This window comes from Oppia nitens, unplaced genomic scaffold, assembly GCF_028296485.1.
Source record: "Oppia nitens isolate AA-2021 unplaced genomic scaffold, nextdenovo-longstitch-racon4-pilon3 scaffold11_pilon_pilon_pilon, whole genome shotgun sequence".
In the NCBI taxonomy this organism is placed as follows: domain Eukaryota; kingdom Metazoa; phylum Arthropoda; class Arachnida; order Sarcoptiformes; family Oppiidae; genus Oppia; species Oppia nitens.
The window spans coordinates 2,912,382-2,927,550 of NW_026533190.1; the positions used below are offsets into that span (position 1 = coordinate 2,912,382).

The 15,169-nt window shown below is 29.5% G+C and overlaps 5 protein-coding genes across 6 annotated transcripts; 3 read left to right on the forward strand and 2 right to left on the reverse strand.

Moving 5' to 3' along the window:
• The first annotated feature begins 660 nt into the window (after positions 1-660).
• LOC128952729 (keratin-associated protein 19-2-like) lies at positions 661-1,265 on the forward strand. Its single transcript, XM_054298169.1, has 2 exons — positions 661-687; positions 772-1,265. Exons 1-2 carry the CDS (start codon positions 676-678, stop codon positions 1,168-1,170), a joined length of 411 nt encoding a protein of 136 aa, XP_054154144.1. The 5' UTR covers positions 661-675; the 3' UTR covers positions 1,171-1,265.
• Positions 1,266-1,625: 360 nt separating this feature from the next.
• On the forward strand, positions 1,626-3,436 carry LOC128951876 (poly(A) RNA polymerase, mitochondrial-like). The gene is made up of 3 exons (XM_054297168.1): positions 1,626-2,430; positions 2,489-2,851; positions 2,922-3,436. Exons 1-3 carry the CDS (start codon positions 1,707-1,709, stop codon positions 3,434-3,436), a joined length of 1,602 nt encoding a protein of 533 aa, XP_054153143.1. The 5' UTR covers positions 1,626-1,706.
• A 553-nt stretch (positions 3,437-3,989) lies between these two features.
• Positions 3,990-4,630, reverse strand: LOC128952278 (ARL14 effector protein-like). The gene has a single exon (XM_054297644.1). The coding sequence runs from the start codon at positions 4,465-4,467 to the stop codon at positions 4,018-4,020; it is 450 nt and encodes a 149-aa protein (XP_054153619.1). The 5' UTR covers positions 4,468-4,630; the 3' UTR covers positions 3,990-4,017.
• Positions 4,631-4,811: 181 nt separating this feature from the next.
• Positions 4,812-8,038, forward strand: LOC128951883 (uncharacterized). Its single transcript, XM_054297181.1, has 9 exons — positions 4,812-5,384; positions 5,446-5,527; positions 5,618-5,733; positions 5,820-6,092; positions 6,175-6,588; positions 6,672-6,759; positions 6,834-6,934; positions 7,016-7,282; positions 7,355-8,038. The coding sequence occupies exons 1-9, from the start codon at positions 4,986-4,988 to the stop codon at positions 8,036-8,038; spliced, it is 2,424 nt and encodes an 807-aa protein (XP_054153156.1). The 5' UTR covers positions 4,812-4,985.
• A 3,808-nt stretch (positions 8,039-11,846) lies between these two features.
• Positions 11,847-14,167, reverse strand: LOC128952171 (uncharacterized). Of its 2 annotated transcripts, none has more exons than XM_054297520.1 (3): positions 14,115-14,167; positions 13,099-13,661; positions 11,847-12,999 (listed from the first exon to the last, which is right to left on the reverse strand). In XM_054297520.1, the coding sequence occupies exons 1-3, from the start codon at positions 14,156-14,158 to the stop codon at positions 11,858-11,860; spliced, it is 1,749 nt and encodes a 582-aa protein (XP_054153495.1). In that variant the 5' UTR covers positions 14,159-14,167; the 3' UTR covers positions 11,847-11,857. The 2 variants fall into 2 exon arrangements, with proteins under 2 accessions (XP_054153495.1, XP_054153502.1); XM_054297527.1 differs by lacking the exon at positions 14,115-14,167 and adding an exon at positions 13,759-13,798.
• Positions 14,168-15,169: the final 1,002 nt, after the last annotated feature.

Sequence of the window (15,169 nt, forward strand, 5' to 3'; positions counted from 1 at the left end):
TTGTTTGTTTGAGTTATTTATAGTACAGTATAATATTTCCCTATTGAATTATATATTATTTTAATTTGTGTCAATTTTAAACAATAATATATTAAATATATTATGATTTAGTTATTAACGCTTAAAATAAATTAAAATAATTTTACAATTATTATACAATATATAAATAATTAAATTTTTATATAAGATATATTATTGAAATATATGTTTAAAGCAATCTATTCAATAATTACCTTGAACTTGATATTAATAATAAAAATACTAATAAAAGATTTTATATATACCGTATATAAATAAAATATATTCAAACAATTTAAATGTTTACAGATTTTCATAGTTTTATTGAATTATTTGTTTGTTATTTTTTGTTGTATAAAAAGTACAATATTTAATAGTTGATATTAGTTAAGTAAACAACACATATTGTATTTTAAGTTTAAATAACATTTATGATAAAGAATAAAAAATATTTTTACAAAATTGAAATTTTCTATTGTATTATTATAATGTATTCTCAAATAATACAAATTAAACAAATTCTAATATATAATATCAATATACTGTATTAAGAATGCATTATATTTTTTATTTGTATTTTTTTTAGTTTATTTTATTTTTGATATAATTTTAGTTATAAACTTAATCTAGACATTAAAATATAACTTTAAATAAAATATGAAAATTTTGGTTAGTTTTATTTATGAATATTTTTACTATTTAACCTAGAAAATAATTATTAATTATTTTTATTCAATTTAATCAATCAATTAGTTGTCAATTGCTATTTTATTCGCAACTATTATCTCATCATTTGCTACCTATGGTGTGGGTTATGGAGATAATAGTGCTAATGTTGGAGAGTATAGTGGCATCTATAGTGGTACATATGGTCCATCTTACGGTGTAGGCAATGGATGTGGTGGTGGTGGTGGTGGCTGTGGGGTCGGTACGGGATACGGCGGTTATGGTGGATATGGGGGTTACGGTGGATATGGGGGTTACGGTGGAGGATATATACCGGCTTCTGCAAGTCTTGGCTTTATTGGCACCCAATACAGCAGATACTACGGTACCCGATATATTAGTCCAGCCATTGGAAATTTTGGCGGATATTGTCAACAGTGTTATCGCAAGTACTATAGATATGGCTTTGGAACTCTTTACGGGTAACCCATGATTATGGTTATGTGGATATACTGTCATATGTTACCTGTCCTTTAATTGTCAATTGATTTATATAAATTATGTTTAATACACTATTATTTTATTATTACCTGTAAAATTGTGGTTCATATAATATGTTATATTTTTATTATTTTTTTTGTATCTAAACTATGCAAACGTTTTTTTTAACTATTAATAAATTACCCAAACAGAAAAAATCATTAATTTAATTAATTAATTATAAAAATTATTTCATCAATTCAAAAGTAGTGCCAATTATTAAATAACTGATTGCATAACGTATTTGTTGTTATAGTAATACTGTATAACAACTACTGTATTATAGACAACCAAAAAACATGTGATGTCTGTAAAAGTCTATTATAATAATAATATCATTTAAATTGAATTACAGTATATTTTAAACACTTGTTTTTTTAAAGCAAATAATTTTAATATTGTTTTTGTTGTTGTATTTGTCAACACATGTGGACAAAAAAAATGCGATTACATTGACTGAGACGACAAACGCCAAGATAGCAATGTTGGCCACAATTGTCGGACAACACGCCAAACAAAGCGCTGCACTATTGAGACAATCGTTAAACATTGTTTGCGGTCACAAATATTTGGCCACCAATTCTTCGGTAGGTTCGGTGCCCAATGAAAAACTATCGGAGTTTGAGTCGATCATTGCGGCCGAAAAGCTGAAGGCCAACAACTATTTGCTTATCGAAGACAAGTGTGATGTACTATCGCGGCTAACGCCGGCCACACTGAGCCAACTGCTTGAGACCCGTGTGGATCGGGTCCATAAGTGGCAGTTTTCTCAGAACAACTGTGCACTGGTCGAACTGTACGACCCGGACTATCGGCTGAATCGATACATTCTCCGAAATTTCGGTATAACCACCGACAAAAAACAGCCGCCAAAGTATAACCTCAAGTTTTTGTCGCTTAACTCGTGTCCAAAGTTATTGTTACCAACCAATAGACACTCGACGGCGGCCAACAACAGTGGCCAACGTAGTGAAGTGATTCGTGAGCTGACTTCTAGACGTCGGGACGCCTATTATCTGAACGCGTCGTTTATGAAGCAATCATTTAAGACAAACGACGAGATAATGAAATATCTAGTCTCTGATAAAGACTTTGATGACTTAGATTTGAAACTTAGGTTTTATATAATATCACAATTAGAGCAATACATATGTCAATCATATTTTAAGTCATACCATATATTGCCGTTCGGCTCGTCTATTGCAGGTCAGGACATATATTAATATTTCTGTTGGACTTAATGTAGTAATTTGTTTTTCTTCAGGTTTAGGGACACCGAACAGTGACTTAGACTTAGTGTTGACACCGCGACAAGTGTCGGATCCGACGCAAAGTTCCCGTGAAGATGATCGACAGCGACTCAAATCTAACCTCAACCTAATCGCCGATCTTTTGCAATATTCGATACCATATTATTCACATTTTTCGCGTATATTATCAGCCAGAGTACCGATCGTAAAGTTCGGTTTTGATTTGGCGCCCATCGATATTGACCTTTCCATTGAATTATCGCCACATTCTGTTCATTCGGGTGTTTATATGTCTGCTTTTCTTAACTATTGTATTCGTCTTAATCCATGTGTCAGAGATTTGATCCTATTTTTGCGACTTTGGGCCAAACAACACAGTAATTGATAATTTAATTTTATATGAATTTTAATTTGATTTTAAATACTAATTGTTTGTAATTAATTTAGAGCTATTAAAACCCAAGAACTGGTCCACTCATCTAATATACAATGGTTTTACATCATTTCAATTAACTTCTTTAGTCATATATTTTTTGCAAATCCAAAACATTTTACCGCCAATGAGTCACTTCATGCAACCATCGGGTCAACCATTCATAACAAACAAACAAAATACAGATACACTTGACCTGTTGGCCAAGTTTTTCGAGTTTGTTCTCTCAATAAGCTATCAATGGGAGGCCATATCCATATTGAATGCCCGAACTTATGGTAATCCTGACCAACAATTGCCGATTTGGATGGAAAATCCGTTTCAAACTGAACTGAATATGTGTAGAAATATTACACACGAAAAGTTTGAACGATTTCTAGTGATCGCACAGTTGTCGGCACAGATAATGACCTCTACCGACGGCTATTCGTTGGCCGATATACTCGACAAAGAACTTTATATGAGTTCTCTGGCAAATGGCGCCAAACTTTGCTCCAGAATTGCAGTCAAAGACCTGTTCAATGAATGAATGAATAGTTGTTTTAATATATGTAAAAAATAATTAGAGATAATTTTTAAGATAAATAATAAACAAATAGCACATAAATAAATGTCTGTTAAAATAATTATATAAAAAATAAAATATTTTAATATGAAATTTATTTAGTTTACAATAATGTGTGACAATTTCTTTTTTTAAATAATAAAAACTTTTATACCATAAACTTTGAATAATAAATATAAAATATTTAAATGCTTGAAATATGTATATATATGTGGAAAAAATTGTTTTACAGTAAAATGTCAAAAGAAACAAAATAAAAATTTTATCTAAAATATTGAGAGACAAACCAAAAGAAAATTGATTGAATATTAAGACATTGGGATCAATTCGGATCAACTAAACTAACAATAAAAACAAAAATATTATGCCATCAAAATTGATAGGAAACTAATAATTTTTGTTTTAATTCAGATCAACAATAAAAAAATTAATTTATCGGTAACTAAACACCACTAATCTTATGGTTTTATAAAACAAATAAAAATTAATTTTTTTTTCAGATATTACAAGACACGACATCCTATGAAAACCGTTGGTCCCATTGATCAGGCAATATGAATGGTCTGATCTTTCATAGCTTTTGCGGCGTCGGCACACTTTTTGGCCGTAAAATTCACACGAATCGTCTCCATTATCTGGTCCTGAATAGTCTCGTAGAAGAACTTGCGTTTTTGTCGACACTCTGGACCACATTTTGTCGATTTGCACCGTTTGTTGACACACGCAAAGAAACATCCGTCGCACGACTCGTTCAGACAGTCGCACAAATCGCGGCCAGAGATCACGTGAATACCTTTGGCGTCATAGATATCGTCGGCAGCAATCCGCTCGGCTTTAGCCGCCTCTTTCGATCCGTACTTTACAACCCGATTCCGCTTCCGTCGGGTTTGCCGATAGACTTCCATAGCATTGGATCTTATGTTTCGGCTCGAAGACGACGACGACGACGATGGCAACTGTGTTGTCCTTCGCGAGACCCGCTGTTTTGTACTCATTGGTGATCAACCATTCAACCGAACGACGACCACTACTAGTGACCAGCGATTGATCGGCAAAAATATTGTTTAAAAATGAAATAGTTTTGTGTTTTTCAAAATTGGGTCAAAAAATACAATCAATTCAGTGATTGAAAGACAATAAGAGAGACAAACAAAATAAAACATTGTTTTTACAACAAATTATGTGTTTTTTAACTTATGTTTTACACAAATACGTGACACAAATGTAGCCAATAATAGATCCCTATTATAGATGTTTGGTATTGGTTTCAATAGTATGAGTAATTAGTTCCCTATTTAGTGATTAAAGCGTTACGTTATATATTGATTACAAGTGATGCAATTGAATGAATGATTTTTTGTTTTGTTTTTGAATAACATTGCAATTGTGTATCGAAATGACAGTTAATATTAATTAATTGATGTCTTCATTAAAATTCAATTCAATTCAAGTGTCTTATTAAGTGACCACCAATTGTGACCAACTGTACGGTGATTTCGGACAGAGAACAACAATGTCTTCGACATCCAATGACAATGGCATCGACTTCAACAGTATCATCAAAACTGACGCCACATTTATTACACCAAACGATAAGTTTAACAGTTTTACAGTTCAACTGTCAATCGGATCCAAATCTGCTGATAAAGTGACCGCCGGTGCAGATAGCGATGGTAATGGCCAACAAGTGACCACCGGCAAAGAGCCGAAAGTAAGCACTAAGAGAACCGATGATAAACATAGTGATAGCAAAAAGTTTGTCGACTTTGTTGTTAATCAATATAAAAGCGATGGTATTGTCTGTACACTCGATGATAATGACCATCAAATCTATTATTGTTATTACTGTCATCAGTATATCAACGACTTTGATCTCATTCAACAGCATTTAGACACAGCTATTCATCTTAGGGTAAGTTTTTCTTTGTTGATTCATATCATCTGAGTTGACAATATTTATCTCATAAATGCAGAACGTTTTGAATGGTATATCACTTTCTCGAGGTTTAGATAAAGAGTTTGTCGTTGTCTCTAATGAAGAGAAACCTAAAGATGGTAAGTCTAACGGATTTTTTATTAAATGATTTGTTAACTATTGGATGATTTGAAGTAATTATTTGTTGTTTGTTTTGTTTGACAAAACAGTAGCGAAAATGATTTACAAACAGTTATCTCGAATGCCATTTCATCTGAAACTCTATTACTTCAGAAACGGCATCCGACTCATGGATATAAAGCCACCAAATGCTTACTACTGTGAGGTTTGTTTGTTGATATGTTTGTTACCTAATGTTTATTTTAATTGATTATTATTATTGTTTATTTTTTGGTTAACATTTTCAATTAGTTTTGCAAACAAACTATTGAAAAATATAAGGAAATTGATAGACATTTATCAACCGAAAGTCATTTATTGAAGAGACAAAAACCAAAGCAATCATTAGATGATTTGATAGCTAAAGCTGAAGACGAAACCATTAATGTTTGTCTTAATTATATCAGTGAAGATGAAATCGATGGTATGATTGTCTATGAGTGCGAACTATGCAATTGGTTTGATTGTGATTCGCACAAAATGTTTGGACACATCCAGAGTTTTAAACACAGAGTTACTCTTCTGGTAAATAATTTATCCATTTCTTGTGTTATTTTTAGTGAGAAATTTGTAACAACTAATTGATAAGTATTTTTTATGTCTACAGAAAAATCATGGCTACGAACTCGATAACTGTTCGGAACCCGAAGTACTCGACCTCTTAACTGGAATGTTAGCCATTTATGGCAAGAGTGTCATTAAAAAGGCCAGTGATAAGAAATTAGATAAAAGTTCCGCTACAACGCCCACAAGTCATTCAGCACATTCACCACCGAAAGAGGATGACATCAAATCACCGCATACCCCACCATCAATTGGTTCACTATCACCCAAACAACTCATTCAAGATATTAATTTTTTCATCAAAAATGACATTTTGTTGGCCGGCTTTGAGTCGCATAAAATAATCCAAACTCTGGAAAGTGATGGCCGAGCAATCTTCTACTGTTGTTTCTGTGATCAATACTATACAACATACGAGTCGATGGAAAGGCATGTTGACGAGTCTGCACATAAAAAAGTTGGTTTTATTTGATAATTGTTTTACAATTTGATGAATTTTTTCTTTAATTATATATCCTATTCTTGACTTTTATTGTATAGTTAATAACAAATGTAAATATTAGTCAAAAAGGTTTAAACACTAGATTTATGATGAAAAACATTACAGAAACCAACGATCCATTAATTGGTATGATTTTAATGATTTTAATTTTATTGAAATATTGAATTTAACTTTTTGATTATTTATCTAAATTTTTCTAGCATTTGAATTGGATTTATTAAATACAATACCAATTGTAATAAAACATTTTTATTTTAAAAGAGGTATCAAATATTTTGGAGGCCAACGATACTATTGTAGGGTAAGATTGATATATAAAAAACTACTTTATTTTTTTTTTTAGTTTGTCATTAAATCATATTTTTTCTAATTATTAAAATAGTTTTGTCAGAAATTAATCGATTCTTTTACCGCAATTGAAGAACATTTTCAAAGTGAATCTCATATGAAAATTGAAGAAAATCCTACAAAATTTAATGACCTATTGGTTCAAACGGATCAACCGTTAATTGGCCTAAAGTTTATCAGTGAATTGTTTAACGAGACATCCAAACAACTTCAATATGAGTGCACTCTTTGTGATTATAATAACGATATCTATCAAATGTTTCAGCATTTGAGCTCTTATTTACATCATTATAAAATTTTGGTAATTATTTGTGTTAATTAATATTTCAGAAACAAAAGTAATAATAATAATAATAATCTTTTTTTTTTGTAGAAAAAGTTGACACCAAATAATGAAATATTTCAAGAGATCAATAAAAACGAGGTATCGCTGAAATCATCGGAACTGTTAAAGAAAGAAATCGATAGATTAGAGCGAAACTATGGCTGCGGTTTTCCCAAAAGAGATTTCAATGATTCAAATGCAGCGTTGATTAGGTCGAGGAAGAGAAGTTACAGTTCAGATGATAGCAACGGTGGTCACCGACCAGGTTCTCAGTTATCACAATACAGTCAACACCAGTCTAGTAATGAACAACATATGGATACTATAGTTGAACAGCAAATGGATATTAATGAAGAACAACTCATAAAAATCAAAGAAGAGAATCCAGTCATTGATATTAAACAGGAACAGCTTATGGATGACATAAAAGATGAGTCCAACAGTTATGAAACTTTTAGTTTTAATGAGATAAAAGAAGAGGTGATTAGTGGTCAAAATGTTTTAACTGATGAGGAACTGCTGACCCGATTGTCGAGACTTTTAGATGGAAAAGTGTTTAATGAATACGACGCCGCAGCTGTTGTCACAATAATTGAGTCATTAAAAGATAATCTAATCAAATACTACTCAAAACAACCAACTGATCCACCGATGCCTTCAAGTGCTAATCAAACTGTAATGGATATTAAAATCAAAACTGAAAATGACTGTCAAATAATAGAATTGGATTAATGAATATATGGATGTACTGTATATAATGTTATTTATTATTGTTCATTGAATGTTCAATAATATATTTTTTAATATTTGTACTGTATACTTTAAAATTATATAAATTAGTTTCATATTATATATATATATATATATCAATTTTAATAATATCAGTCATCAATTTAATAAAACATTAATGTATTAAAAATATACAGTATATGAAACAATAAATTAATGTGATATTAATAATTTTTTTGAAATTTTTCTAAATTTTAATACAATTTAATTAGATTAAAATGTTGTGTTTGCTATTTTTAATACATAGTTAAAGCGTAATATTTTAATTGCGAAAAATTACCAACACTAAGTATAATGTATAATGTAATTTATTAAATTTATTGAATATGTTTTATTTTATTTTAAATATTTGTACTGTATATTTAAAAATTATATAATAAATTAGTTTCATATTAAATTGATTAATTTTAATAATATCAGTCATTAATATAACACAAAAAATTAATTAATAAATAAATACACAATAAAAAAATCATCAAATATAATAGATTTGTGTAAAAAAATTAAGCCATTGTATGAAATAATGATTTAATGTGTGATTTAATTTCCTCATATTTGTCGATCGATTGCTCGCATTTCTAATCAATATTAATAATAATTTTGGTAATAATTATGTTATAAAAATAATAATAATTCAAAATAGTTCAAAATACCTGACAATAGAAAGCATTGGCACCGATACCATCTCTCAGACGGATGCCTTCAGTTGTCAATTGAATTTTTGTGTCCATCGGAATCGTTTTGAGATAATCTCTTCGCCAAAAATCCACATCAAAATCGTCTAAAATTTATTTTAACAAAAAAAAATTTAATGAAATAAATCATTTTTAAAAAAATCATTTTAATTCACTAACTGTATCGGTCGGTGTCCATTAAAAATTGTGAATTGTGCTCGAGTTTCGATGAATTACTATAACCGTCACCGATATCTTCAGTATCAGAGGTTTTGACATTTTGTATCTTAAAAAATATAAACGATTTATAATTACCTGTAATATGGGTTTAAATAGCAATAATTTTTTTAATAGTAATAAAATGTTTACCATTTTATGTCGGGGATCACCGGAATGCTTGAATGCATGCTTTCGGCATTCAAAATATAATTTACAATAATTACAATAATAATTGTTATCATTATTGTTAACCACAATCCCATAATCTTGTAATCGTTGATCAATTTTATTCAAACTAGACGTTTGATTGCTTAGACTTGACTGCGATAATGATTTCGGTTTTGTTGATGAAATGTCAACAGCAATGTTAGGTGTCGTAGTCGTCATCGCCGTCGTCATCATCGTTGGTATACTATTCATGTGTTCAATGACATCACCGAGCGATCGAAAATTAAGATCACAAGTCTATCAAATTGTGTGATAATTCAGTCAGACATCAGTTATTAACAATAAATTTAAACATTTTTTGTTTACCAAACAAATATACGCTTTTCTTCCATAACCATCCTTAAGACGGATACCATGCGAAAGGAATCTCTCTTTGTCTACGGTATTGATTTTCTTGAGTTCCCGGCGACGGAAAATAGCTATACGAACATCACCTGAAATATGTGATAAACAAATGGATAATTAAGTAACATTTTTATCATCCAATTGGTGTGTGTGTGTGTGTGTACGCACCGATATCTTCAGAGTCAATGGTCAGCAAAGCGTCCACTCCTTTCAAGTTATCACCAAATTTGATCTAATTTAGATAAGTATATGATTTAGATATTATACTTTAGTAAATGTCCGATAAGTTTACTATACTTTTAAGTGATCATCACTGGAGATGTGAGCCATGGCTTTCTGATATCCTTTGAATATCGATTCACAGACTTTACACTTAAACTGATTGCTATTCTTAGTCTTTATTCTGTTGACACCTTCATTGAACAGTTGACGTCCGATCTCCTGAAGCTCTCTTTCATCGTCAGCATCAATATTATTACCATTTAATGTTTCCTTATGACTACTACTACTACTATCATTACTACTGTCACTAGACTTAGTGTTTTCAACTGATCTGTCAGTGCCGTTGTCCGCGTGACCATTGCTTTTAACAATCGTTTGCCGCTTCTTCTTCTTCTTCTTTTTCAGTTTAACCGCTTCATTGACCGTAGAGTTCAGATTGATTTGATCGACAAGTTTCTCGATGTCAGTTAGATTCTTACAATCGATTACTTGATCCAAATCTCGATCTTTGATGGCCACCAATCCTTTACGAGTATTCACATATCGTTCAACTTGTTGGCCATAGTTTTTCACGTGAATCGTATAATTGGTAAATCCTTTGACATCAATACAACTACTATTATCGTCACGTTTGATGGCCTCCAGACACAAGTCAATCTCGTGTTCATCGCTGGCCAAATCTATTATGTCGACTGGCGATGATTGACGCGGCCGACGACCGAATGGTTCGCCACTTTTGTCGCCATTAGTGGCCGTCGTTGAGTCGTCATCCGAGTCGGTGCCCAACTCGACAGTAAACCGGCGGATAATAGTCTGTTTGAGTCGCAATCTGTTGATCATCTTTGAGCTGTTTGTCGGTAATCAACAACAGAAAAACAGATGATAACAATAACAGACCCGTCGGTAAACTTTAAAATAGCTTTTATTTTATTAATTTAAATTCAAAAATAAATTTTTTTAGACAATTAATTAATATTTTAAAAAAAATAAAATTTCTGAAAATCACTGAATGTATTGAATGACTGATTGATTGAAATCATATAAAACTTTATTGAAATAAATGTTTGAAAATATTATTTGAGTTGAAATTAACAGAAAAGAAAAATTTAATCAAAAGTTTTGTTTTAATTTAAGTTAAAAGTGATACTAAAAATATATATCATATATAAAGCATATGATTGTATTAATTAGTAAACATTATTGCGTTAGTTATAAATTCAAAATATTATTGCAAACAATGCATTGAATAAAAGCAAATGTTATTATTGTTTTTCTATGGGTTTTAAACAGTTTTCTAACACATAAATAACGATTGAATTTTCATATATTTTTTTGTCACAAAATATAAAAATTGATTCATGACTTACAAAACACTAAACTACTGCGTGATTATTCGTGAGTAACAGAAAAAAAGTTATTTAGGTATAAAAAGTTATATAAAGTTTAGGATTAAAATTGGTTTTTAGTCGAATAATAGTTAATTTTATTTTATTTTTTTTAATCGTTGTAATAATTGACAAAATGTTTATTAAGTTTATATAATTTATACTAAAATATTGTTATATTCAATACTGTATTATATTTCTATTGGATTACTATTGAAAAATACAAATTAAATTTATTAATAAATATTGGTATTATAATTACATATAGTATTAATACTGTATAATTATATATGTGTGTGTGTGTGTGTTTTTTTTGTGAACTTATATGATAGTTACAAAAAAATTGATTCATTTTTTTTTTAAAATATAATATATTTTTATAGCATTTTTGTGACCCAATATATTCTTCAATATAATAAAAGTATTATAAATTAGCGGTAGTTTAAATTGTTTGATACAGTTTTTTTTTTATAATTACAAACATTTTAGTGAATAGTTAATCAATAATTATATTTTATAAAATTAATAACCTGTTACATGTAATATCATTAATATGACGTTTAAAAAACTTTAAAATTATTATTTATCTAGGTTATTACTAAATTTTATGATTTTTTTTAATAATAATAATTTAGATTATTTTTATTTATTATAATCATTACACTTATACTAACCTCTTCCTTATAGGATCAATTGGGTGATAAATAATTGCTATCGATATAGCTTTTAATTGATAGATAATTATTCCATCGCAGACATCTGACTCGGGCAGCATTGACCAGTGCCGTACAGGTGTCGGCATTTGTAGCGATTACCAGCAAAACGTGATCATCCAGATTACTATCTAACTGTCCGATTGACAATTGTTTGCCCAAATCGTGAACATCCACAATATGATTGCCATTAGTCGACCGGTCGTTCCAAGTGTGAAGAAGGCTTCGCAGTGTCGAAATCCATGTCCTGTTTTGTCTCATCTTGTCCTCCATTATCACAATCGACTTGCGATTGTCACTAATAGTACTGTATTTGTTGTTACGTTTGACAGGTATTACCGAATTTGTCGATTGACCCGAACTTTCTGATACTCTAGTGTTGGAAGTTTTAGATGAATTTTTTGGTTGTAATGATTTTGTTGTTGTCATTGTTGTTATAGTTGTTGTTGATGTTGTTGATGATGGTGTTGGTAGTGCTGTTGGTTGTGACGGTATTATTTGTTTTTTATTTTGATTGTTCACTAAATTTGTTGTACTATTTGTCTGAACAATTGGTTTATTATTAATGGGATAACTGTTAAGATAACTTTGCCAAATAAAATTTGAGCAGGATACTATTGAAACATCTTTGACGGGTAACAATCGAATAGCATTTAACCATTGACTGGCCTCTACTGAGTTCGGGATTCGGCATCTGACGGGACTGTCGACTGTTGAGGGACTTTCGCGAAATGAAATATTTGTGGCCAAAACTCTTGGGATAACAAATTCCCATAAATCAGTGTTATATATAATCAATTGATTGGCCAAACAAATTGCTAGCAAACAATTAGCACTTTTGGTGGTCTCCATTGGGTTCCGATAGAAACACATAGTACTGGCCGACACATTGAGGACACACCATCGGGGCTCATATCTTGAATACAGCACTTCAACCCAACCGGTCTTTTCGTGTTTCGGTCCATTATACTTATTCGTATCGATGTTATTAAACAAATGGTGATCATTATCGACTGTTACCGGTTTCTGGTCAATATTATTCACTATTTGATTATACTTTAATAGTATGCGAGACTCGGGCATAATTTTCTTTAACAAATCATTGATATCTACATAAGCTGGAGGTGTAAATAAAACAAAAAGTTAGATATCCAATATATACCGGTATATATACAGTATATTAAATTTATTAAAACTTATAGATTAGCATAACATACAAGGGTTTACTAATTTGTGGCCGATTTGATGACTTTCACAATCAATCAACTGATCAAAATTGTGTGTCTCGTTTGCCAACAATTTGAGATCTGATGAACATTGTGTCCGATGGATAAGCGCCACATACAGGCCCTTAAACCGTGCGTTACGTATAGATTTGCCGAAATCAATGTCCGATGTTATAATGACCGCAAGAGCATCGGTGCCCGCGTTTCTATCGGCAAACATATCAATCAACTCTTGTAGCCGATCGTCGGCCGCATTCTTTGACCCGCCGTTTACGTGAATAACAAACACACCGTTCCTATTGAGACCGTCCAAGTGGTCAGTGGTCAGTATATGAGTATTGCATACACAGTAAAATTCTTTGGCGAAACAGCACTCGGGATGCAAACGGCTTAGACTGACGCGCAAACTGTTGACCACATTTGAAGCCGTTTTCTTTGACGGTATACCACAGTTCTCGATGTCCCAGAATATACCCAATTGGCGACTATTGTTAACAACTAATTGTTGTTGTGGTTGTTGTGGTATTTGGACAATCGGTTTAGCGATAGTATCACTGAAAATATATGGCAGTAATAAAATTATTAATACATTTTAATTTGATTTTATTATATATTATTATAAAAATAAGTTGAAATTAAATTAAAATTTACATCAATTTTCTATTCATTTTGTTGATACTTCATTCAATGATTAATTAAAACTTCTTTTTTTATAAAAAAAATAGCTAACTATTTGATAATTTTTTTTAACTAATTTAATATTTTATTATACAATTCATAAAACTATTTGTTTAAAAAAAAAATTGTTAAAATAATTTGTGAATCTATTGCTTAGCATACAGTTTGCAGTACTCGATGTGTAATAAATAATTGAAAGTAAAATATAGATAAAATTGTTGACAATTTAATTATAATTTTAGTTATTTTTTTAAAACAATTTATTATAATTGACCATGTAGTAAATTATAGATAATACTGTAATTGATTTTGTAATATTAAATAATTACCATTTATTAATACTGTTGGTCTGTTTGCTATGATTTGATCCCATAATAACTGTTGTCCCAAACAATTGTAATAGCTATACACAGATTCATATAAACTAAAATATAAGTTATAATATTGTTTTTATTTAAATATTTCACAATTTATAATAATATGCAAAACATTTTCTATTATACCTAAATACTATTATAAGGTATAATAAATAAAAAAAAATTTTAATATAAACTTTAAATATCATAAAATGTTGAAAGTATTAAATAAAATTAAGTATTGATTACAATATTAATATATTATATTACAAGATAAATAATATTTAATAATGTTGTTTATTTTGTTATTTCAAATGATAAGTTTGTTAGGTATTATTATTATTATTATATTTTATTAATTTAGATAAATGTTTTTATAACATCTGTATAAATTATAAGATAAATAATGTTATAACAACTATCATGAAAATAGTAATGAAATTTTTGTTGAATTTAATCATATGACATGAAATTATCAATTATAAACGGTTTATTTTTATAAATTAACAAATTTTTCACATTTTTAGGACTAATAAAAATCCTATAATAAAGCATTTAATTATTATTACATTTAAATATTTCATAGAATTATTAAAAATAATTTAATCCCAAATCAAGTCCAACATTTAATCCAATATTAAAATAACATCAATAAATTCAAAACCTAATGCTAAACTAATCTAATGTATAAAATATATTATTATTATTTTTAATTTATTTACAATATAACTCATAATAAATAAATAAAACAATGAAATTGTTGGACAAAGAAGTGGTGTATCTTTTATTTGTTGAATCAAACAAATGTCAAAAACAAATATATAAATGAAATAATTCATTGTTTTATTTTAACACAGATATCAATGTACTTGTAATGACAAACTAAAACAATTGATTTTTCACGGAATTTTTAATTTAAATAAATTAATTATTAGAAACACTTAATCAATACGAGACAACACATTCAAACAAACAACAAATTGTTGAAAATATTGTCAATTTAATTGTAAATTGTATTTATATTGTCT